Below are 23635 nucleotides of genomic sequence, written 5' to 3'. Positions count from 1 at the left end.
ACGTGGGTTTTTCTTTGTCTTCCATGTCTCTGCTTCTTTCCCCAGCCCCTGTTGTTTTTAGTCCACAAGGCCCTTAGTAGATGCCTGAAACCACGGATAGTATATAATCTTACATATTCTATGTTTCTCCTCTATAAAACATATATAATGAAGTTTAATTTGCAAATCAAGTACATTAAGAAACTAATAATAACTTCTAATAAAATGGAGCAATTACTGTACTAAATAAAATAAAGGTTTTGAATTTAAGTGCTGCAGTAGAATAGCAGTTGATTTTAATAACCTTGAAAGCTACTAAGTAATTTAGCAGGTGGGCAGCGTAAATAATGCAGATAAATTGAGCACAGGGATGGTTCACATCCTGAATGAGAACAAGCAGGTTGGCAAGAGATTTTGTCACACTGCTCAGAATGACTTGAAATTTAAAACTTATGAATTGTTTATTTCTACAATTTTCCATTTAATATTTTCAAACTAGAGTTGACCTTGGATAACAGAAATCGCAGAAAATGAAGCTGTGGATGGTGAAGCTACTGAGTGTTGTCTTCCTGCAGCTTCCTGAGCATATGGAATGCAGTCATAACAATTATTTTTAATGTCCTTGCCTTGTTCACCAGCTCTGTCATCTTTGTTATTTTCGGATCTCATTGGTATTTTTCCTCATTGCAGGTTTTATTTTCCTGCTTCTTTCCATTTTAGGTTAGTTTTAATTGTATGAAAGATAATGTAAATTTCATCTAGTGAGGTGCTAGATTTTTTTTATCACTATAGTCATTCTTTTTTTTTTTTAATGTTATCATTTGTTTGAAAGAGTAACAGAGGGACACACACACACACACACACACACCTCATCATCATCTTTTACACACTAGTTTACTTCCTAGATGTTCGCAGCAACCAGGGATAGGCCCAGCAGAAGTTGAACTCCTTTCACATGTCCTACATGGATGTCAGGAACCCACTTACTTGGGCCATCATCTGCTCTCTCCCAGGTGTGTTATCTGGAACCTGGATTGGAAGCACAAAGTAGCTAGGACTAAACTGGCACTCTTCCTATAAGATGTGGGTGAGCAAGGCAGTGGCTCAACCTGCTGTGCCTAATATCTGTTTTGTTTGGGGATGTGGTTAAATTATTTGAAAATAGTTTGATCCTTTTGATCCTCCCTTTTGTGCTTTGTTGTGTTCGTACAAAGCTGCATTTAGTCTTCAGTTCTTTCAAGCTACTGACATGACTCTTGTTAGAACTCTTCACTGATGCCCTGTGAGTTATGACATTTTAGAAAAGATTCTATTTGTAGCACATGTGAACTTTATTTCTGCTCTCTGTAACTTTGGGTAATTCTTTCTCTGGCCTTGAATAGAGTTGAGGAGGGTCTTGTGCATTTTCCCAGAGCTCTTTCTCAGAGTAGCTCTCTTCATTACTAGACTTCCATCTACATCTCAGAAACACTGCTGCTGTCTGCTCCTCCCAGGGCCGAACAAGGTCTGGAAGCTTTCTCGGACGTCATGCTTGAGCAGTCATAGAGCCGCCTTGTTTGTTTTTCATCTCTGAAAGATTATTGTTTTTCATTACTTAATGTCATGTCGGTATTTTATGGATTTTGTCAGATTTTTAAAAATTGTTTCACATAGGAAGGTAAGTCTACTCTCTGTTACTCCATTTTGCCAGGGAGCAACAGTCCACCTTGATCTTTGTCTCCCTCTTATTTAAAATTTTGAATGTTTGCTCTTCAAGACTCATTCCAGGTTTCACTTCTTCTGAGATTCCTTTTCTGTTGTCAGCATCCTCAGATTGGGTTCAGCTGTTCCCCTCAATGTTTGCACAGTATCTTCAACTGCATCATTTTCTCAGGGAGAACACAGTGCATAGTGTTCAAACTCAGCACTTGCAAGTGTTTCCTTGATTTAGTGTGCTTGCATGATTGGCTACTATTCTGTCGCACTCTCTTTTTATTCCTAAGTATTAGGAGTTTGCAGCACTGCTTTTTCTCCTTTGTTCACTGTGTTCTCAACTCTGTGGCATTTGGTTTTTCTGAAGCTACTATTGTTGGGTCACCAGGATTTTCATAATTGCCAATGGCTGTGTATTTGCTTCAGTCCATCTGATGGTCCATTACTGCTTTATTTCACACAAATTGTAATTGTCTTTTGTTTTTTGAGTACAACACTGTCCACATTCTTTTCGTACTTTCTGCTTCTAATCACATCTTAAGCCTTAGTATTCTCAAGTGCTCTATTCTGGAATTTCTGTTTCTCTTATTTACATGCTCTTTTGTTCATCTGCTCCCATTCTTCAGTTAATATCTTGGGAGAATTGATTTTGAGTCTCTGAATTTCCCACAGGTACTTTGGAGTTAGTAGTTCTAAAATATAACTTGCCTATAATTCCTTAAAGTTCATCTTCAGTACTCTTGTTTTTGACGCTATCATAGTTAGTTCTACACTTGGGCTAGATACATGGTGTCATCTCACACTCTTTTCCCCAAGCCCCAGATCTGTTTTAATTTTAGAAATACTAGATCCTTCATACTTTAAAATTCATCCCACACAGGAAATCTCCAGTAGTAGTAGCAGATTAAAGTGGTCTCCTGTACCCTGCCATGGGTGATAATTATGAAATCTATGAAATGTATTTAAAAGAAACTGAAAAGAACCCAGAAGTAGACAGAAGCGAGAGGAAAGTTTACTTTTGAAAAGCAGCAATGAAAGTAATAAGAATTGTAACTTTGAAGCTTTGAATTTTGGTTTTGCCAGAGGGCATCTTAAAACTGTCATAATAGAAGAAAGTGCAGAGGAAAGACAGAGAACAGAGATCACAGTGGGAAGAATGTGAACAGGCACACAAAGTAGGAAAACCCAAGCTGGGGCTGAACCCGAAAGCAGACTATGAAGTCTACTAAAACCCCTGGCTGAATTTGTTTTTCTTTCTTTTATTCTGCTTTTATTTATTTATTTGTTTAATGTATTCTATGTTTGGTGATGTTTCCATAGTTGATCAGGCTGGGAAGGGTCGAGGATCAGAGTAAAGTGGGTGAGACCATTGTTTACACACTTTGTTTTTTGTCTTCCTGTATCTGAGGGAGGGGGAAGATACAATGGGAGAGGCCACACCCAGCCTCCCAACTGCCTCAGTACCCAATGTCATCACATGGTCCCCTTTGTGGAGCAAGTTCCAAGGGATCTGCTCAAGTGGTTTCCATAGTTCTGATGCTGTTGATATGGACATTCCAAGGATGAGGAAATCCTTCCAAGGTCAATTGGCTGACATAGTCCACCTCAGAGTCTCCATTTGCCCAGAAGTTTGCTGTCAAGCTTCACTGGGGTAGTTGATCAGTTTAGGCTGCTTCCTCTGAAAACCCATGATTGCTGTGGCCCAGCCCATCCTTGCCCACCACACTTTTTAACCCTCACATATACCAGGGGGAGCTGCAGCCCAGTCAGAATGACTCCTGATAACTCCCACTGGACCAGCCCCCAACTCTGGTTCCTGTGGCTGCCAGCACATGTGATGGACTGGTCTGGTCTGTCCCATATCCTATTGAGATCTTGTATATATCATTGGGCATTAAAGCCTAACTCAACTCAATCAGTTCTACCCTCTGTCCCACACTCCTGCCATTGCCTGTCCAGCCAGGTCCGCCCCCTGGTTTTCCTGCTCACCAGTAGAGTTGCAGCCCATCAAAGAGTTGCCCACAGCCTCCCCATTGGACCCAATCCCTGCCCCGGATATTGCACTTTGTAGGTGGTTCTGCAGTCTAGCTCAACAGAACTTGGCCCTAGTCCCAGCACTTACCAGCTGCTGCTATGACAAGCCCAACCCTCCTGCCCTTATTCTGGCTTATGCCTGTACCAGTAGATATAATCGGTGTGCCCAGCCTGGCTCTCCCCCAACTCAGTTCACATGTAGGCCAACAGGTGTTGTTGTCCTGCCCAGCCTGGTCTGCCCCCACTCCCAACTGTCATGCTAACCAGCAGGAGCAGTGGCCCAGTAAGGGAGACCCCACTACTCACCTATTGGGCGCACAATGCTTCCTCTGCCCCCACTGCCACCAATCTGATGTGTGCTCGTGGGTGCTGTGGCCCAGTCTGGTGTGGCCTGTTTCGCCTCAGTGTTTGCTGGTGGGTGTTGTGCTGTATCCTCTCCTGGCCCGGTCTGCCCCCATTCCAGCTTGCACTGGCTGAATTTCTAAATTGTGCTTGTGTGCCCATAATCAATTGAGATCAAAGATCAAAAGGTAGACTTGGGCCTTTGAAACACAGATCTTTTTTTTTTTTTTTAAGATTTATTTTTATTGCAAAGTCAGACATACAGAGAGGAGGAGAGACAGAGAGGAAGATTTTCCATCTGATGATTCACTCCCCAAGTTGCTGCAGTGGCTGGAGCTGAGCCTATCTGAAGCCCATGAGCCAGGAACCTCCTCCAGGTCTCCACATAGGTGCAGGGTCCCAAGGCTTTGGCCTGTCCTCCATTGCTTTCCCAGGCCACAAGCAAGGAGCTGGATGGGAAGTGAGGCTGCTGGGACATGAACTAGTGCCCATATGGGATCTCAGTGCATGCAAGGCGAGGACTTTAGCTGCTAGGCTACTGCGACAATGAGCCCTATGAAGTGTGTTCCCCACCAATGGGGAATCAGATGACAGAAACCTGAAGGTGTATGACTTAAGACTGAAAAATTAGGCAGGAGTACCCCCAAAAACAAAGAGAGCACAATAAGAACAGACCTCAAATCTTGGTATAATCTTTGGCCAAATTATTGTCAAATCACCAGTCACAATGGCAAACCTGCAGGAGATCAGCCTTAAAAAGCAGCTATAAGTATTATATAGGGGTAGGAGTTGTTCAGTATTTTGTGGGAGACAGAGTTTATATATGTAGCAGATAGAATGTCTAGTGTTCAACCAAAATTAATAGACATATAAAGAAACAGGAGAAAATGACCTATACTTGGTGAAAGAAAAGGCAGTTAATAGAAACTCACTCCAGGTTGTCTTAAACGTTAGCATTAATAGTTGAACTTCACATTAGCTGTTACACACACACACACACACACACACGCTTTGTCCTTTTGTCTTTCTCTCTGAGAATTAAAGGAAAGTTATTTTAAAGATTTCATTTTTATTTGGAGGCAAAGTTACAGAGAGGCAGAGAGAGATGAAGATATATCTTTCATCTCCTGGTTCACCTCCCAAAAGACCTCAACAGCTGAAGCTGGATTGGTCCAAAGTCAGGGGCTGGAGCTTCTTCTGGTTTCCCACATGGGTGTAGAGCCCTGATGACTTGAGCAATTTTCCACTGCTTTCTTGGGCCATTAGTGGGGAACTGGATTAGCAGTGGAGCATCCAGGACTCAAACTGGTGTTCATATGGAATGCTAGTGCTGCAGGTGGAGGCTTAACCTACTGCACCATGGTAGAGGACTGGGAAAATTGTTTTAGTGAGAGAACAGATAACAATGAGGAGCATTAAAAATGGGAAAGTGGAAACAGAAAAACTTTTATTGAAGGCAACAAGAAGGTATTGGTAACTGTTGTGAAATACTAACATAAATACTAACATGGAACAGAGACAGAAACAGATTGAAAAGGGTTTATTCTGTTTATTTGAAAGCAAAGAACTCTTATTTTAAGAATTTATTTTTATGTTTTTGAAGAGCGCAAATATATATATATATTTGTACATATGTAAGCCAAGTGGTGGCTCATGTATATAAGTCACCACTTAGGTTGGTCACATCTCATTTCTGAGTCCTGATTGGAATCCTAGCTACTTCACTTCCAGAAAAAAATCTCTGCTAATGTCCCTGGGAAGCAACAGATGACAGATCGATTACTTGTGTCCCTATCACAGGGGAGCCCGGGGTGGAGTTCCAGGCTCCTAATTTCAGCTTGGCTTAGTCCTGGCTGTTCAAGGCATTTGGGAAATAAATCAGTAGATGGAAGATTCTGTGTGCGTGCGTGCATGTGTGTGTGTGTGTGTATATGAGAAAGAGTGTGTGGCCTTTTTTCCTTTTTTATTTAGGATTTTTTTAAAGATTTATTTTTTTAAAAGATTTATTTTTATTATTATTTTTTTATTGGAAAGGCGGATATACAGAGAGGAGAGACAGAGAGGAAGATCTTCCATCCGATGATTCACTCCCCAAGTGAGCGCAATGGCCGATGCTATGCCGGTCCGGAGCCAGGAGCCTCTTCCGAGTCTCCCACGCGGGTGCAGGGTCCCAAAGCTTTGGGCCGTCCTCGACTGCTTTCCCGGGTCACAGGCAGGGAGCTAGAAGGGAAACGGGGCTGCTGGGATAGAACCGGCGCCCATATGGGATCCCGGGCGTGCAAGGTGAGGACTTTAACCACTTGCGCCACCACGCCGGGCCCAAAGATTAATTTTTATTGGAAAGTCTCATATATAGAGAAGAAGAGGAGGAGAGAGAGAGAGAGAGAGAGAGAGAGAGAGAGAGAGAGAAAGCTCTTTCATACTCTGGTTGACTCCCCAAGCAGCCACAAGAGCTGGAGCTGATCCAATCTGAAGCCAGGAGTCTGGAGCCTCTTCTGGGTTTCCCACATGGACGCAGGGTCCCAAGCTTTGGGCCATCCTCAACTGCTTTTCCAGGCCACAAGCAAGGATCTGGGTGGAAAGAGGGGCTGCTGGGATTAGAAGCAGGGCCATATGAGATTCCTGTGCATGCAAGGTGAGGACATTAGCCACTGGGCAACTGCGCCAGGCCCTTAAAAGATTTTTAAAAATTCAGCCCCGGCACAATAACCTAGTGGCTAAATTCCTTGCTTTGCATACACCTGGATCTCATATGCCAGTTCTAATCTGGTGACCTCACTTCCCATCTAGCTCCCTACTTGTGGCCTGGGAAAGCAGTCGAGGACGGCCCAAAGCCTTGGGACCCTGCACCCGCGAGGGAGACCCCGATGAAGCTCCGTGCTCCTGGCTTCAGATTGGCTCAGCTCCAGCCACTGTGGCTGCTTGGGGAGTAAATCAATGGATGGAAGATCTTTCCTCTGTGTCTCTCCTCTCTGTATATCTGACTTTGCAATAAAAATAAATAAATCTTTTTAAAAAAGATTTTAAAAATTTATTTTGAAAATCAGAGTTAGAAGGAGAGACAGAGATTTTTTTATCTGCCCAGATTTTCCACTTCTCAGATGCCCTCAAGGATCAGCACTGAGCCAGGCCAAAGCCAGTAGCTGGGAGCTTTAGATGGATTTCTCATGTGGATATTGGGGACCCAAAAACAGGCCATCGCCTGTTGCTTTTCCCAGGCCATTAGTAGGGATTTGAATGGAAAGTGGAGCAACTGGGCTATGAATTGGCATCCATATTCAATGCCAGCATTGTGGTCTCTCTCTTATTAATGATAGTTTTGGTTATTCATGATTTCATGTGTTTTCAGATGAATTGTTACATCTTTTTTTCTGTTTCTGAGATAATGTTTTTGGAATTTTGCTCAGGATTACATTGAATTTATAGATTCATGATGATTCTACTGATTCAAAAGCATGGTAAATTTCTCCATCTTTTGAAGTCTTCTATTTTTGTCTTTAATATTTTTGTGGTTTGCATTGCAGAGTTCATTCATGTCTTTGGTCAGGTTTATTCCAAGGTATTTATATTTCTTTTCCATTATTTTGAATGGGGTTGTTCTTATAAGTTCTTTCTCAGCCACGTACCCAACACCTGGGGAAAGAGGGGAAAGATTGTAAACTTTTCCACTAAGATCTGGAATTAGGCAAGGTTTTGGTTTAAAGTTCATATCGTATTATTTACATATTTACATATTTGGATGAATGCAGTGCCTTGCTAAGTGGTGGTCCTGCTTTGCCTTTACTGCTTTAAACCCATGCACTATTCAGAGACCTGTAAAACAGAAACCTGACCCTGTACTGTTTTAATTATATATATAATTTAATATTTATATTATATATATATATATATATATATATGGAAGGCAGACAAACAGAGAGTAGGAGAGACAAAGAGAAAGATCCTCCATCCTCTTGTTCACTCCCTGAGTGGCCACAACTGCCAGAGCTGAGCTGATCCAAAGTTAGGAGCCTGGAGCTTCTTCTGGGTCTTCTGCACAGGTGCAGGATCCCAAAGCTTTGGGCTGTCCTCTGCTGCTTTCTCAGACCACAAGTAGGGAGCTGGAAGGGAAGTGGAACAGCTGGGACACAAACCTGCACCCATATTGGATCCTGGAACATGCAAAGTGAGGATTTAGCCACTAGGCTATCATGCTTGGCCTTTTAAAAACTTTTTTTCATTTTATTTTTAATTTTTCATTTTCATTTTATAGTCGAGATGAATGCACACACATGTGTGTCTCTGATTAGGCTGGGCTGCTGGGAGGGTTGAAGCATGGAGCAAGGTGGGTGGGACAAATGTTTCAGTTCTTTTGTTTTTATTCTCCTGGGGAAGGTGGGGTGTGACAAGGACTACTCCATGCTGACAAACTGTATCAGCACTTGGGAATGAGGGGACAGTCATTTCATGATATCTTAGAGACCCTGATGTGGGGAAGAATGTTCCAAGGGTGTTACTTGTATAGTTTTGGTAGTATTGGTTTTGTTGCCCCAGGATTGAGAACATCTTTCCAAGGTCTATTGGGTGACCAAGTCCACCTCAGTGGGCATCCATAGACCCAGACATTTACTACAAGGCTTGGCCAAGTGAATTCTTCAGCTTGTTCTGTATCCCATGCTCTTATGACACACTTGATGTCCTCTACTAGTATAGATGAGCTGTTAGGACCCACATGTGCATCCAGGCCTATACAGCAACTGAGGAAACCCAGTACTGACACATGTCCAAGGTCGGACCATGTATCTTGTGATTTTCCCTATGGCTGGGATTTGAGTTCAAGTGATTTAATTGGGGAGTCCCCCCAACAAACCTCACCTGGGGTGACCTCAGACTTGACTCTTGTGTGTGTATGTCAGCCAGTGCAGTGTCAGGTTCAGTCACCTATACCAGCCAGTGCACAAACTGGTAGATGCAGCTGCCTGGTCAGTTTCCCTCCCAGCCCCATCTCTCATGTGAATTGATGGGTGCTGTGGCCTAGCTCAGCTCAACTTGCCACAGGCTTAGTCTTCATGCACACCAGGCCTGCCCTAAGCCCCAGTTGCTATGCATGCTGGTGTGTGCTGCGGCCTAGTCTAGTCCCTCTCGCATCCCATCTTGCTCTTGCTCACACCCATGGGTGCTGTACCTTAGGTTCAGCCTGACCCACCCACAGACCCAGCCCACATGTATGTCATGGTGCTGCTGCTTTGATCATCCTGATCTGCCCTCAGCCCTAGTTCTTATGCTTACCAGCAGGAGATGCAGCCCAGCAGAGGAGTGCCCACAGTTCCCCTACCAGGTCCATTTCCAGCCCCGGATCTTGTGCCTACCAGAGGATACTGTGGTTCAGCCTGATGTGACTTGCTTCTAGTCTGAATACTTGGCAGTAGGTGGTAAGGCCTAGCCTGGCTGGCCCTTACCAATTCTGGCTGTATGTGTGCCGACATGTATAGCAGCCTGGCCCAGCCTGGTCTGCCCTCAGACCCAGCCTAAATTCCAACTGAAAGGTGCTGCAGCCTTGCCTGGATTGGCCCACTACCAGTCCTAACTTTCAGGCTTACCAATGGAAGCAGCAGCCCAGCAGGGAAGTCCCTGAGGCTCCCCTATCAGGCCTCTCCCAGCCCTGGTTTTGCTCATGCCAGCAGCTGCTGTGGCCCAGTCTGAGATGGCCTGCTACCAGTCTTAGCCCTTGCCAGCAGATACTGCAGCTCAGCTCAGCATGGCCCCTCCCACCTTAGTCCTGACTCTCACTGGTGGGTGCAGCAGTGTAGCCCAGCCTGTCCCAACCCCAGCCCTCATGTAAACGGGTGGGTGTTGCAGTTCAACCCAAACTGGCTTACATCCCATCTTGGCTCTTACTCATGACAGTGTATCTAGGGACTGTCCCAGCCTAGCCTGCCCCTAGAACTGGCCCACATGAATACAGACAGGTGCTGTAGTCCAGCCTCGCCTGTCCTGCTTCCAGCCCTGCCTCTTGTGCTCACAAGCAGGAGCTGTGACTTAGAAACAAAGTTCCCCAAGTTCTGCTATCAGGCCCACTCACAGCCCCCGATCTTAAGTGTGCCAGTGAGTGCTGCAGCCCAGCCTAACATGGCTGGCCCCCAGGCTTGGTTTTCATGTGGCCCAACAGGTGCCACGGCCTTGTCTGAGCTGTGCCATAGCCATTCTGACTTTCACAAGCACTAACGGGTACTGAGCCCAACCCAGTTTGGACAGTCCCCAGACCCAGCCTACACATAGCATGCCAATGGTTGCTGCAGCCTTCCCCAGCCTGGTCCACTCATAGTCCCAACTGTTGTACTTACTAGTGGGAGCTTTAGCCTAGCAGGGGAATACCAAAAATTCCACAATCATGCCTCTTCCTGGCCTTGGGTTTTGTACATGCTGGTGGGTATTTCAATGCAGCCTGGCATGGCCTGCCCACAGTCTCCACTTTCACTGGCAGATGTTGAAGTCTAGCCCAGCTAGGTGCAGCTCACATCTTATGACTCTCTTATATGCCAGCAGGTGCTGTGGCCTGATGTGGCTTGGCCTGTCCACAGACCCAGCTCAAATGCTGATGAATGCTGTACCCTTGCCTGACTTGGACCATCCTCAGACCCAGCATTTATGCTCCCCAGTGGGAGCTGAGGCCCAGCAGGGATATTCCCCAAGTTCCCCTACCAGGCCCACTCCCAGTTCTGGATCTCATGTGTGCCAGAGGGTGCCACAGTCCTGCTTGTCATGGTCTGTCCTCACTCAGCTTTTATGTGTGCCAGTGGTTGCTGCAGCCTGGTCCAGTCCAGCTTCCTCTCAACCCTGGCTCCCATGAGTGTCAGGTGAGTTCCTTAGTCCAGCCAGGCTTGGCCCATCACCACTGCCAGCTCTCTATGCAAATCAGAAGATGCTATAGTCCCACAGAGGTGAGCCCTACAAGATCTGCCCCCAGATCTAGTTCTCTTGCATTCAAGTAGGTGCTGTGGTCCAGTCTGACGTGGCCCATCCCTGCCCTAAAAGTGGTGGGCGTGTACTACAGCCTAAACCCACCAGGTGTGTCCCCTAGTCTCAGCTTTTATGTGCATCAGGGGGCTACAGGTGATCCTACTTAGCCCAACCCAGGTCTCCCAGGTGTGCAGCCTTAGCCTGATGTGCTCTGGTTTTCCTGCCACAAGACCCCCTCTAGAGTCTTCTCAGCTCATTCACCTGTGAGGGCAATGACCCAGTCTCCAGAAACCATTCCTTTCCTGTCAAACATGTTTTCAGCCAATCTGTCTCCATTCTGTCCCCAGACCCCCTTCTCCAGGCAGTCTGCAACAGCAGCAGCAGCAGCACCACCACCACCACCAATACCACCCCTGTCACCTGGGAGCCAGGTTGGCATATCCTGGCCCTGTTTCCCCCACCTTCCCCACATATCATAAAACAATAAAAGTAGGCAACTATGCTGGCATACTGGTATAGTTAACACAAATTTGGCATTAGCCAAGTTCAGCATGCCTGCCAGCTACTGGCTGCTTTTCTCCCAGCAGTGTAACACTTGCCTGGGTACAGTGCACCCTAGGCAGTTGCCTACAGCTGGGGACCCTGTACAGTCTTTTTTTTTTTCTTTTTAAGATTTATTTATTTTTATTGGAAAGTCAGATATACAGAGGAGGAGAGACAGAGAAGAAGGTCTTCTGTCAGTTAATTCACCCTCCAAGTAACGACAATGGCCAGTGCTGTGCCAATTGGAAGACAGGCGCATGGAGCCTCTTCTGGGTCTCCCACATGGGTGCAGGGTCCCAAGGCTTTGGGCCGTCCTCAACTGCTTTCCCGGGCCACAAGCAGGGAGCTGGATAGGAAGTGGGGCTGCTGGGATTAGAATTGATGCCTATATGGGATCCTGGCTAATGCACGGCGAGGACATTAGCCACTAGGCTACTGTGCCAGCTCCTTGCTTGTGGCCGAGGAAAGCAGTTGAGGATGGCCCAAAGCCTTGGGACCCTGTACCCATGCAGGAGACCCAGAGGAGACTCCAGGCTCCTGAGTCCTGGCTTTGGATGGGCTGAGCTCTAGTCATTGCAGCCACCTGGGGAGTAAACCAGCAAATAGAAGACCTTTCGCTGCCTCTCCTTCACTCTGGAAATCTGACTTTTCAATAAAAATAAATCAATCTTTTTTTTTTAAACAAGAGCTGAGTTACATCAACATTTGAGCACCATTTTTCTTAGAGACTAGTTATATAATTCAAAATTGTTTATTTGAATTGATTTATTTGAATGGCAGAGAGAGAGTGTGTGTGAGAGAGAAACAGACACAGACACACAAATACTTTCCATCTGGTTAACTTCGCAGCTGCCTGCAACAGTCAGATTTAGGCCAGGGTCAAACCAGGAGCCAAGGACTCTATCTGGGTTTCCTACATGGGTAACAGGGACCCAAGAAGTTGTGCTATCATCCTTTGTCTCCTAGAAGTATTATTATGAAGCTGCATGGGGGGCATGGAGTAGCTGACGTGGGATATAGGCATCCCAAGCGATGGCTTAGTGTGCTGTGTCACAGTGCTTGCCCCAAGTTTCTTCAATGTATTTGGCATCTTTGCAGTATTCAAAAAGCATTTAATGTGTCTTCATGAACCGTAGCTGAAGAACTATGTAACTTTGCCTACTCAAATGAATTTTTGCATTTCTTTAGGTTCACAAGGCAGTTACAGTTTCCAGTCCCTTAACCACAGTCCTGACTGCAGAGATTCTTAATGGGTCAAAGAATCAATCAGTTCAGCTTGAAACATCAGCAGATCCTGGAACTACAGCCAGTCCTCAGCAAGTAAAAAATGTTCCTGGGAAAATGCAGATTGCTACCCCTCTGCCAGTGGCCCCCTCCTACAGCTATGCCACCCTCACCCCCAAGACCTCTTTCCAGAGCACCTCAGCACCACACCCAGGTGAGGCTCTTTGCTTCTGCTCTTGGAGAGGATGGGAAAGTGAAACATGTGATGACAGCACTCCCTTTTAGAAGGAAGAAGGGAGGGAAGGAGGCCTGTCAATGGACTTGGGACCCTATATCCCTTTCTCAGCAGCTCCCTACCCCCCGCCTGTGCAAGTTTATGAGTCTCATTTTCTCAGAGCCAGATTCCACTGTGACTTAAAGGCACATGTTTCAGTTAAGTAATGTTTGAGGCGTCAAGTAAGCAGAGGCCACAGAGCAGAAAAGATTTGGGTCAGTACATCTGCTTGCCTGCTGAAAGTCTGATTGTAGCCAGATGTTTGTCTCGGGTTTTCATATTTCATTTCTCAACCCAGAGGAAGGAGACTTACCCATAGAATGTGGTCCCATGACTTTCCTGTACCTCACTGGGGCTGTTCTAAGACATTACTAGAAATGGTTAATCACAGCAACTAAATTGGTCTTTATTCCTTGAGAACGTTAAGAGGGTGGAGCAAGGGCAGTGAAAATGAATTCTCACCAAGTTTTAATGTCCTGGTATCTTCTTTGGTGGTGATGTGACAGTTTAGAGCTTTTCAGTCCTGAGGTACCAGTGTAATTTTTCAGTTCAGGCAGAACACCTGTGAATTTTGGTGTACTTGTGAAGGGATTGAGTTAACTGTATTGAATAGCCATTTCTTGTCCATCATACTTTCTGTGAGTATAATGGTTTCTGTCTTTCTTACTTCTTTGCTTTATTTCTTTTTTAAAAATCACTCCTGAGAATTCTTATTCCTTCTTCTGGGGCATGCAAATGCTGGAGCTTCCATAAAGAACGGTTTAATTTCTCTCTGAGTGCAATGTTCTTGAGCAGAGTCAGATAAATCTCAAATTTCATATTTGTCCAGGAAGCCCTGCTCACCTCTTGGTCTTGCAATATGAGAGTTACCCAGCCTGTTGTTTACTTTAAGCTCTCCTACTGTTGAGGTCTCCTATCAAATGAACAATTATTATCAGAGAAAAAGATTTATAGAATCAATGATTCTTGGTCTGCAGGCGCTTTCGGTTCTTAACCACACTGAGGAAGTTAGTGTGGTGGTGCTACTGACGTGTAATGGATAGGGATACTGTGGAACCTGTGAAGACCATTTCCCTCACAGCACAGAATTGTCTGATGAAAAGTGTCAGTAGATATTGTCAGTAGAGTTGAAGTTGAGAAACCCTGACATATATGAAATAGCTGTCGGACAGACAGTATGAAGACAGCATCCAGCTACTTACTGACTTGTGTATTACAGACATGCTACAGTAGGTCATGAAGTAGATTACTTTGAACCAAGATGCTTCAAAACTGGGGTATGTTTTAGAAAGGAGACAGTCTAAGCTGCCAACCATGGGCTACATTTAAAGAAAAATACCTCTTTTAAATTAAATAGCTTTAGCCAAACTCTAAAGAGTAGACTATGGCTTCTGTAGAGCACAAGAGGAAGAATTGGGTAGGAAAGGGGACAGGGCCATCACATGATGGTTTGTCTGATGCTGGGTTAGAGGTTTGGCCTCAAAGATGGTGTAGGCATGGGGATCTGAAACAAGAAGGTAACTCGATAGGTGAATATTTTCCCAGTTCTGTGGCGGTGGATATTTTAGGGAGATAAGATGAATTGCAATGGGGAGTGCAATCAGAGAGGTAAGACCAATTAAGATTCTGGAAATTATCTGAAATATAAACAATCAGTATATGGTAGCACTTAGAATAGAGAGAGACTAAGGTACAAAGAGTGATAGAATGCCTTTCCATCTAAGAGCTTTATATGTGCCTCTTGTTAGAAAATTTAAAAAGTGATCATAAGAGTGGTCCTTGAACAGAATTTTGGCTCTGCGATAAGTGGTATATGAGGAGGGCTTTAGGTAAGAACACAGGTAAAGTCCAGTGGAGAGACCGGAAGGGAAGCCTAATACAGGTGTTGTGATGACCAAGAGGTTTAAGGTGGAAGCTCTCCCAGCAGTAGTGGAGTCCCTAGGTGAAGGATGGAGGTTAGATTTGCTAAGAAGTTGTTCATCTGCGACCTTGGAAGATCCTTTCCATGGAAAAGTGGAGGCAGAATCAAATTTCACAGAACTGCAGAGTAGGAAAATGATGAAGAAATGCAGGCAGCAGCTCAATATCATTCACGGGAGGAGTTGAGTGGAAATGGAGAGGAGAAGTGGGACAGTCTGAATCTATTTCTTATCTGTAATGTATTTGCTTTGTTTCCAGTTATAAAGGAACTGGTGGTGTCCGCTGGAGAGAGTGTCCAGATAACCCTTCCCAAGAATGAAGTTCAATTAAATGCATATGTTCTCCAAGAACCAGATGATGGTAAAATTTCCTTTACATTTGGTTAGTCTTTTAGTTCCTAGTGATATCTGCATCCCTCAATTGATGTGTTCATTACAGTAGTCCTGTGAGGAGAAAAGATAGCATGACAATGCATCAGTACTTATGTAATATGAGAGAGGATTTGAGATCGCAAGCTTTGCTGCCAAGCCTACATTCACATCTCGACTCAGCTTGTTGTTAGTGGAATGATTTTAAATGCATAACTTCTAAAAAAAAAATGTGTAACTTCTTTGAGTTTTTATTTTTCTCGGCAAAGTAGGAGTAATATTTCCCAACTTATAAGGTTAATTATTTTTCAAAGTTAACTTTAAATCCCATTTTCTATGAACCTTAAAAAGTATTTACTTATTTAATTTATCTAAAAGGCAGAGAAACAGAAATTTCCCATCTGCTGATTCACTTTCCAAATGTCTTACACTAGTCGGGACTGGGCCAGCCTGAGGCCAGGAACTCAGTCTATATCTCACAGGTGGGTGGTAGGAGCCCAGGTACTTGAGCCATCATCTGCTGCTTCCCAGCATGTACACTGGCAGGAAGTAAGCCAGGATGTGGAGCCAGGACTCAGCCCCCCTGCCCCCACTCCAGCACTCTGATGAGAGGTGCTGGGACTTCAAGTAATACTTTAACCACTATGCCAAATACCAGCCTTATCCTAAGGTTACATTAAATCTGAAATGAAATAGTATATTATTATCTAGTTCAGTGGCTGGAATATGGTTGAGAAGTGTTATTGCAGGTCTTATTTAGGAGGTTGTATCGTGTCCACTTAAAGAGAAACAAGCTAAGGCTCAGGAAACCTGTTTATTTTAGCTAAACAAGTAGTAAATAGCAAATAAAGAATTTGGAAATTATTAGAAGTACAGCTAGTGTAGATATGTTGCTTAAAAAAAAAAAAGACAAGAGGCAGGCATTCTGCCACAGTGGCTTGAGCAATGCTTGTATCACCTATCTCAGCACCATTTTGAGTCTTGGCCAGTTCTGCTCTCTGCTAATGCATCTGGAAATCAGAAGAAAATGGCTCAAGTATTTGAGTTTCTGCCTAGATCTTTATGGGAGGCCTAGATGGGGTTTCTGGCTCACAGTCTCACCCTTGCCTAGCCTGGGCTGTTGGGGCATTTGGAAATGAGCCAGCAGATGAAAGATCTCTCACTCTACCTTTCAAATAAATAAATGTTTTGAAAAAATGAAAAATTCAGCCCATAATTCAAGTTTGTAAAATATAGAGAGGACAAATAATTCATTTAATAATAGGTGGAACAATGTTGTAGAGCATCAGGTTAGGTTTCTTGCATTCCATATGGCCACCTGCTTGAGTCCTGACTGCTCCAGTTCTCATCTAGCTTCGTATTGGTGCTCCTCAGAAAGTGGTGTAAGATGGCCCAAGAACTTGGGCCCCTGTCATTCGTGTGGAAGGTGTGAATTAAGCTCCTGGCTTCAGACTGGTCCAGTCCTGTGTGGTGTGGCCATTTGGAGGGGAGTAAGCCAGCAGAGGATTTCTTTCTGTCTCTCCCTGTCTCTGTAACTCTGCTTTTCAAATAAATAAATAAATAAATAAATAAATCTTTCTCTTTTAATTTGAAAGGCTAAATTTTTCAGACAGAAGGAGATACCAATGGTTCACTCCCCAAGTGGCCAACAGCCAGAACTGAGCCAATCCAAAGTTAGGAACCAGGAGCTTTCTCAGAGTCTCCCACATGGGTGCAACATCCCAAGGCTTTGGGCCATCTTCTATTGCTTTCCCAGGCCAGAAGCAGGGAGCTGGAATGAAAGTGAAGCAGCCGGGACACTAACTAGTGCCTATATAGGATCCTGGAGCTAAACCATCCCGCCAGGCCCATAAATAAATCTTAAAAAGAAAACTTCTGTAATCATAATATCCCCTTCACACTTGAAGTATACATTGTATTCCAATGCTTGACTTACAAACATGGATACATTCTCTTAAGATTATTTATGACATGAATGAAACATATTTTGATGGAAAATGCCTGGGTTGGGTTTCTAATTCTCTCATTGAAAACTTAGAGCCAAGTAGAATGACCTTCTGCATTCCAGATGGGATCCTTCTATTTTAGGTGCAGATATTTCCAGTTTGATATTCCTGATTTATGGGTCTAATACCAAACTGTGTTCATGCAAAAAGTACTTTCTCAGAATCTAAATGCCCTTTCTATTTTATTTCTGTTCTCAAATGGAGGTTTCCTTGTCAAGTGATTCCATCCCCCCACCCCCTACACCATTAGAGAATCGTTTCCTGTCTTCCTCTGGTGGGCAGTTAAGCTGAAGGCTTTTGGTAGCCTGTAAAGAGGACTGCAGGGAGGATGGTTGTTGTGGACTGGAGGGTTAAGCTGCCACTTCCAACATTGATATCCTAATGCAGTACTGGTTTAAGTCTTGGCTGCCTCACTTCTGATCTAGCTCCCTGCTAATGTGCCTTGGAAGGCAGCAGAGCATGGTCCAAGAACTTGTGTCCTTGTCACCCAAATGGGAGACAGGATAGAGTTCTAGTCTAGTTTCAGCCTGACCCAGCCCTAGCTGTTGTGACCATTTGAGAAGTGAACCAGGAGATGAAAGACCCCTGTCCCTCTCTGCTCCACACCCCTCCATAGTCTGCCTTCTAAGTAAATAAATGAATAACTTTTTTTAAAGCAAAACAAAAACAAAACCAGGCTGTTAAAGAAAGAGCTTTCTTGAGCTGTGATCACTTCTGCTGCTGTGAAAGAATTGCTAGGTTCTACGTTCTGTCTTTCCTAACCCACCTGTGCATGTACTCTTTCTCTGAGTTACTTTTGCGAATCAGTAAACCAAAAACCATCCATTCAGAAACCGTTGTTTCCCTCTTCCTTCTCCCCAGCGTCTTTCACCTTTATCAGATCTGTGTGCCAGGTAATTTTGCCCTCTTAGGGACTGGATCAGGTTTGTGTGTGCTGCGACCCCAGGCTTAGAACTCCAGGTTTCAAAGTCACTGCCCTCAGACAGCATGCTGTGTAATGGGCTCTCTGCCCTGTTCCTTGTGCCAGTTTCTTCCTGTAAGGCGTTGTTCATCCCCTAGGGTTTTGTCTCCTAGAAATACTGTCCTTTTTGAAATTTGCATTGATAGCCTTAAATATTAAGAAAATTGTCAGTTCCCAAACTAGTGTGAATTTGTTTTCTGCACAGAGAAAGAAGTTTCCAAGTAGTTAGAACAATGTCTATTAGCATGAGCCCCGTTCCTGCTTTTGTCCTTACCTAACTTCCCACATACACAATTGTGAGAACCACTGGAACTGGCACCTGGCCAGACCAGCACTAGTTTTTTAGGGGGCAGGAAAAGAGACAGGGAGCAGGAAAGGAAGGAGGGAGGGAGGAAGTCTTGGATTTAGGTTCTGTATTCTGACGTTCACGTTAGCATTCATGCAATGAGGAAAAAGATTACTGCTGGAAGGAAGAGAGGAAAGAAGCAAAGAGGAAAGGGAGGGAAGAAGAGAGGGAAGGAAGGAAAGCTTGGAATTAGGATCTGTGTTGTAACTTTCATGTTTGAACTTATTGAAATAGCAAAAAAAAAAAAAAAAACAGACCAGTAGAAAGAAGGAGGAAAGGAGGAAAAGATTAAGGAATGTGGGAACGTTGACTTTACGTTTGAACTCATAAGGAAAAGATGACCATTCTCTGCTAACCATTTGAGGTTTTTCTCTCTGTTTTGGGTGATAGCTTAAACGAAACTTTCCTAAACTAAACCAAACCTTCCCACCAAATTTCACCCATCCTTAGTGGGAGGTGGTGGTTGTGGGGGACATTTTGACATTCCTGAAACTTAAGAGCACTTTTACTGGAGAGATTCCGTTTGGATAACAGGATTCCCTCCTTACCCTATGTACTGATACTTATAGGGTCTGAGCTGCAAATGAAGGCCATTTAATGCTTCATTTGGTCTTAATTAATTTCAGTGGGGCCTATTTTAAATGGGCCATCCCCTACCATCTTTGTGCAGTGTGTTATTTAGCTCAGCAGGAATGCAGTAGCTCTTTTAACTCACCAGGGTGTGATGACCTCAGTGAGACGAGCATTGTTAGCATTCTGTAAAAAGCTATTTTTGAACCATGTTATTTAGAAGTCATCGCTGTGCTTTGTTGCAAAAGAAGTTTTTCAAGAGAATGGCCTTTGTTCCTAGTGAGTTCATCTGCAGTGGTTGGTAGGGCAAGTATTTTCAGTAGGATGCCATTTCAGGAGCAACTTGGTTTTATTATTATTTTAAAGAAAGATTGACCCTAGGAAGGGTGAGTATGAGATGGGAATGAACATTAAGAGAGAGTGAAAGAAACCTTCCGTCCTTTTTTTCAGTAAATGGCTTGGTTTCCCTACAGACCTTAGGGTACAATTTTTAAAGACATTTATTTATTTGAAGGGCAGAGTTACAGAGAGAGGAGAGTCTCTCTCACACACACACACTCTCTCTTTCTCTCTCACACACATTGAGAAGAGGCAGAGGCAGAGAGAGCTCTTCCATCTGCTGGTTCACTCCCCCAGTGGCTGCAACAGCCAAGGCTAGGCCAGTCTGGAGCCAGGAGCTTTCAGGTTTCCCATGTGGGTGGCAGAGGCCTAGCCATCTGGCAGATTTCACTGCTTTCCCAGGCAGGGAGCTGGAACACCAACAGCCAGGACACAAACCAGCACCCATGTAGGATGCCAGTGTTGCAGGCGGTAGCTTCGCTACACCACAATGCTGGCCCCTTTCGGGCACAATCTTAAAAACAAGCCTTGTCAAAATTTAGAAGAGGTTTGTTATTGGCAGGCTGTGAAGCTGTCATCTTTGTGTGTAGGTGTGTGTTTTCATGATTTTTGTAACTGCCCTTCTATAGGAGAAACCTACACCTACGACTGGCGGCTGATTACTCATCCTAAAGACTACAGTGGAGAAATGGAAGGGAAACATTCCCAGGTCCTCAAACTATCCAAGGTGAATTTGTCTTCTTTGATTTGCAGAGCTAAGGTAGAGGCGTTGCCTATTTCCTAAAATGTAGAATGTAGCATTTTCCTGTTCATATTGAAGTTGAGAATGATCTTTCAGAAGTGAATCCTCCAAAAGTCTGACTGGCTGACATCCAGTGTTTGTTAGTGTATGACTCTCAAATTTTCATTTATGGTGAGAAGATTGTACCAGCATGGAAGTGATAGCTGAAAATACACACTAAACAGCTTTAAGACTAACAGAAGGGTTTTAGAATTTGGGAGATGAATTAGGTTTCTATGTGTGTGTGGCCACATGACTGTGTATACTGGCTCACTCCCTTTAAGAGTCAGCATAGTTATTAAGAGTGGTAAAAATGGTCATATTTTTTGGCCCAGCAATCTCATTCATTCATTCAACAACCGTTCTTTATGCACAGGCTAAGTGGTAGGCATTGGTGATTTACCAGTGAGTTAATCATAACTTTAGTGTTCAAGCATGGTGAGGCTAGTACGTGATATTATTGGGAAGCAGGTAAGTGTAACAGGTGGTAACACTACTTCAGTATAGGGACTGTTGAAATCCTGAGGAATTAGAATATCTTTCTCAGAGTTTGCCTACTTGCATCATGAAAGATGATTAATTTACTTAATGATGATGTATGGATGGAAGCAAGGATGGAGCAGTCAGATGGAGGGCCGCTGGATAAAATGTAAGGTCAGTGAGCTGGATGGAGGTGTAGTGGGAGGGATGTCTAGGATACCGGCAGCCTTTTGCCTTAGGCATCTGGATGGATGTCCCTTGAAATAAGTGCTCAGAACGGGGAACAGTTTTGGGGGAGTTCTGCACATGATTTATTCAGTTTTGGGCAGATTGAGGTGCCTGTGAGGCATCTGCGTGGAGCTATGTGTTTGGCAGCTGGGGCTGAGGGATTAGAGATCTGGAGACAAGTTTGGGTTACACAACAACCCCAAGCAGATAACTGAAGGCACGGTTGTAGGTAAGATCAGCCAAGGAGAGTGTAGAGCAAAGGAAGTTGAGGCTAGAAATCTGGGACACCCTGTTGTTCTAGGGATAGCAGGTAAGGAAGCAGCAGAGAGGTGAGGCCCAGCATGAAAGCCTTAAAAGGAGAAGGAACTTACCAAAATACTACTTGCACCTCTTAGTATTAAACCAAAGAGGATAATTTAAAGTAAAAAAAAAAAAATTACCTGAAAGATGTTCTTTAATGTTCATTACAATATTAGTTATAATAGTCAAAGTTGGAAGCAACTGGAGTATCCAACAATGTGTGAAATATGTGTGAAGCATATGTGAATTAGGATATATTTATTCATGTGCTTTTCTACAGTCACTAAAATATTAAAAGGATTGTATAGCAAAACGAGCAAAGTATTCCTGCTAAATGAGCAAAAGTAGGAGCAGTGAAATGTTTGTTATGTTGGTTTTAGCTTGACCCTAAATACCTTTGACATATGAGCTCCTTGAAGATGGTAGAGATTTATTATTTCTTCACCTCCCAGCCCAAAGACTAAGACAGTGACTGGTATATAATTGAGTCTCAACGAATGTTTGTTGAACAAATGACCTACATAAAACTGTTTTATATGTGGTCATGGACACAAAAGAAATAGAGAAATGTGATGAGTTGACATGTTAACAGTGAGATGATGGGTTATTTTGTTGGGGTTTTATTTTGGTTTTTTGCCTTTTTATACAGTTGGAGGAAATAGGAAGAGAAAAATTTTCAGATAGCAGAGAATCATTTTGTATTTTTACAAAATGTTTTTCTTTGAAGAGCTGATTATTTTAATTTCATAACTCTGTGAAGTAGGCTGATTGGGCCGTTAATGTTCTTCTGAAAAGAAAATGGGAGTACAGAGAGATTGAAATCCCTTCTGTTGTTCCACAGTCAGCTAGTAATAAAGTTCACATTAAAAGTTTTTTTTTTTTGCTTGTTGTTTTGGTTTAATTTATTTTCTCATCTTCCTAGCTAGTTTATACTTTTTTTTTTTCCATTTTGGAAGTGGGGCAAGAGAGGAATGTAAAATTCAGCCTGGGAAAACTCAGATGTAAGTATTAAACACAACTGCTGCATTTGATGGTTGTCTGACAGGGCTCTGTCACTTCCACAGCTCACTCCCGGCCTGTATGAATTTAAAGTGATTGTAGATGGTCAGCACGCCCATGGGGAAGGCTATGTGAATGTCACCGTGGAACCAGGTAGGTACTTCCAGCTCTGGCTGTGTCTCCACTGCTCCCTCTGCAGGGCTCTCAAGGACATGAAGATTTAACTTTGGGTTTTTTTCTGTGTGTGTGTGTACCCGTATGATGTTTATTGAGCCATTCCTTGTTCGGTGTAGCATTAAGATTACAGTAGCAAGATGCATACTTTGTTCCAAGTGTTCCAATGGGAGCAGTGGGCTGGGGCAGAGAAGTGTTGGCCACATGGCCCACCGAGCAGTCTGGCTGCCTGCCTGAGAACTACTTCCCCAAGTGGGCCATGCTGAGAGAGCACTGTGTGTTGTGATTAAGAGACATGAAGAAGCCAGAAGGCTAGGACGCAGAAAGATAGCCAGCCAGGTGATGGACCCTTTCTTACCTTTCTCTGGAGTTCTTCATTCTAATCTTACTGACTGACCTTGGAAACCAAATCCTGTCCTTTTCAAATGAACCACTGTTGGTGGAGCATGATGCAGTAGTAGGGCATCTTGTTTTGTTCTGTCAGAGAAATCTGGGAGAAGTTGGGGAGGAGCAAATCCACTGGCAGAAATTCCTAACACTGTTTTGTGTTTCTGCATTCTTCGAACCTGTACGCTTTCATCTCCTTCCAAACATTAGCACTAGGGCCATGGCTGCTACACAGTGGGGCCGGCTGCTGCTTGTGACACAGACATCCCATATGAGTGCCATTGCAAGTCCTGGCCGCTCCATTCCCAGTCCAGCTCCCAGATAATGTACCAAAGAAAGCAGTGGATAATGGCCTGAGTACTCGGTCTCTGCTGCCCACATGGGAGACGCAAATGGAATTCCAAGGTCCTGGCTTCAGGCTGGCCCAGCCATGGCCATTGTGGCTGTTTGGGGAGTGAACATATGGATCTGTTTCTCTCTCTCTTTCTCTCTAACTCTGCATTTCAAATAGATAGATTGATCTTTTTAAAAAATGTATCAGCAAAGGGGCTAGAGCATGGCATAGCACACTAATCCTCGGCGGTGGTGCTGGTATCCCGTATGGGTACCAGTTTATTTCCTGGCTGCTCCACTTGCCATCCAACATCCTGCTATTGCTTGGAGAAACAGCGGAGGATGGCTCAAGACCTTGGGCCCCTGCTCCCATGTGGGAGACCTGGAAAGCTCCAGCACTTGCAGCCATTTGGAGG

At 44.1% G+C, this 23635-nt stretch overlaps 1 protein-coding gene across 1 annotated transcript in view; it reads left to right on the top strand.

The window, feature by feature from the left end:
* KIAA0319L (KIAA0319 like) overlaps positions 1-23635 on the top strand; it is a 109021-nt gene that overhangs the window by 59725 nt on the left and 25661 nt on the right. Inside the window, exons 4-7 of the mRNA XM_040974192.1 lie at positions 12718-12967; positions 15206-15307; positions 20167-20264; positions 22391-22478. Of these exons, the coding sequence (XP_040830126.1) occupies positions 12718-12967; positions 15206-15307; positions 20167-20264; positions 22391-22478 (538 nt within the window). The remainder of the gene's footprint in view (positions 1-12717; positions 12968-15205; positions 15308-20166; positions 20265-22390; positions 22479-23635) is intronic.

This window comes from Ochotona curzoniae, unplaced genomic scaffold, assembly GCF_017591425.1.
Source record: "Ochotona curzoniae isolate NIBS_2020 unplaced genomic scaffold, NIBS_Ocur_1.0 contig_2404, whole genome shotgun sequence".
In the NCBI taxonomy this organism is placed as follows: Eukaryota; Metazoa; Chordata; class Mammalia; order Lagomorpha; family Ochotonidae; genus Ochotona; species Ochotona curzoniae.
Note: the sequence above shows the minus strand (reverse complement) of the source record. Positions and strands in the feature narration are given on the sequence as shown.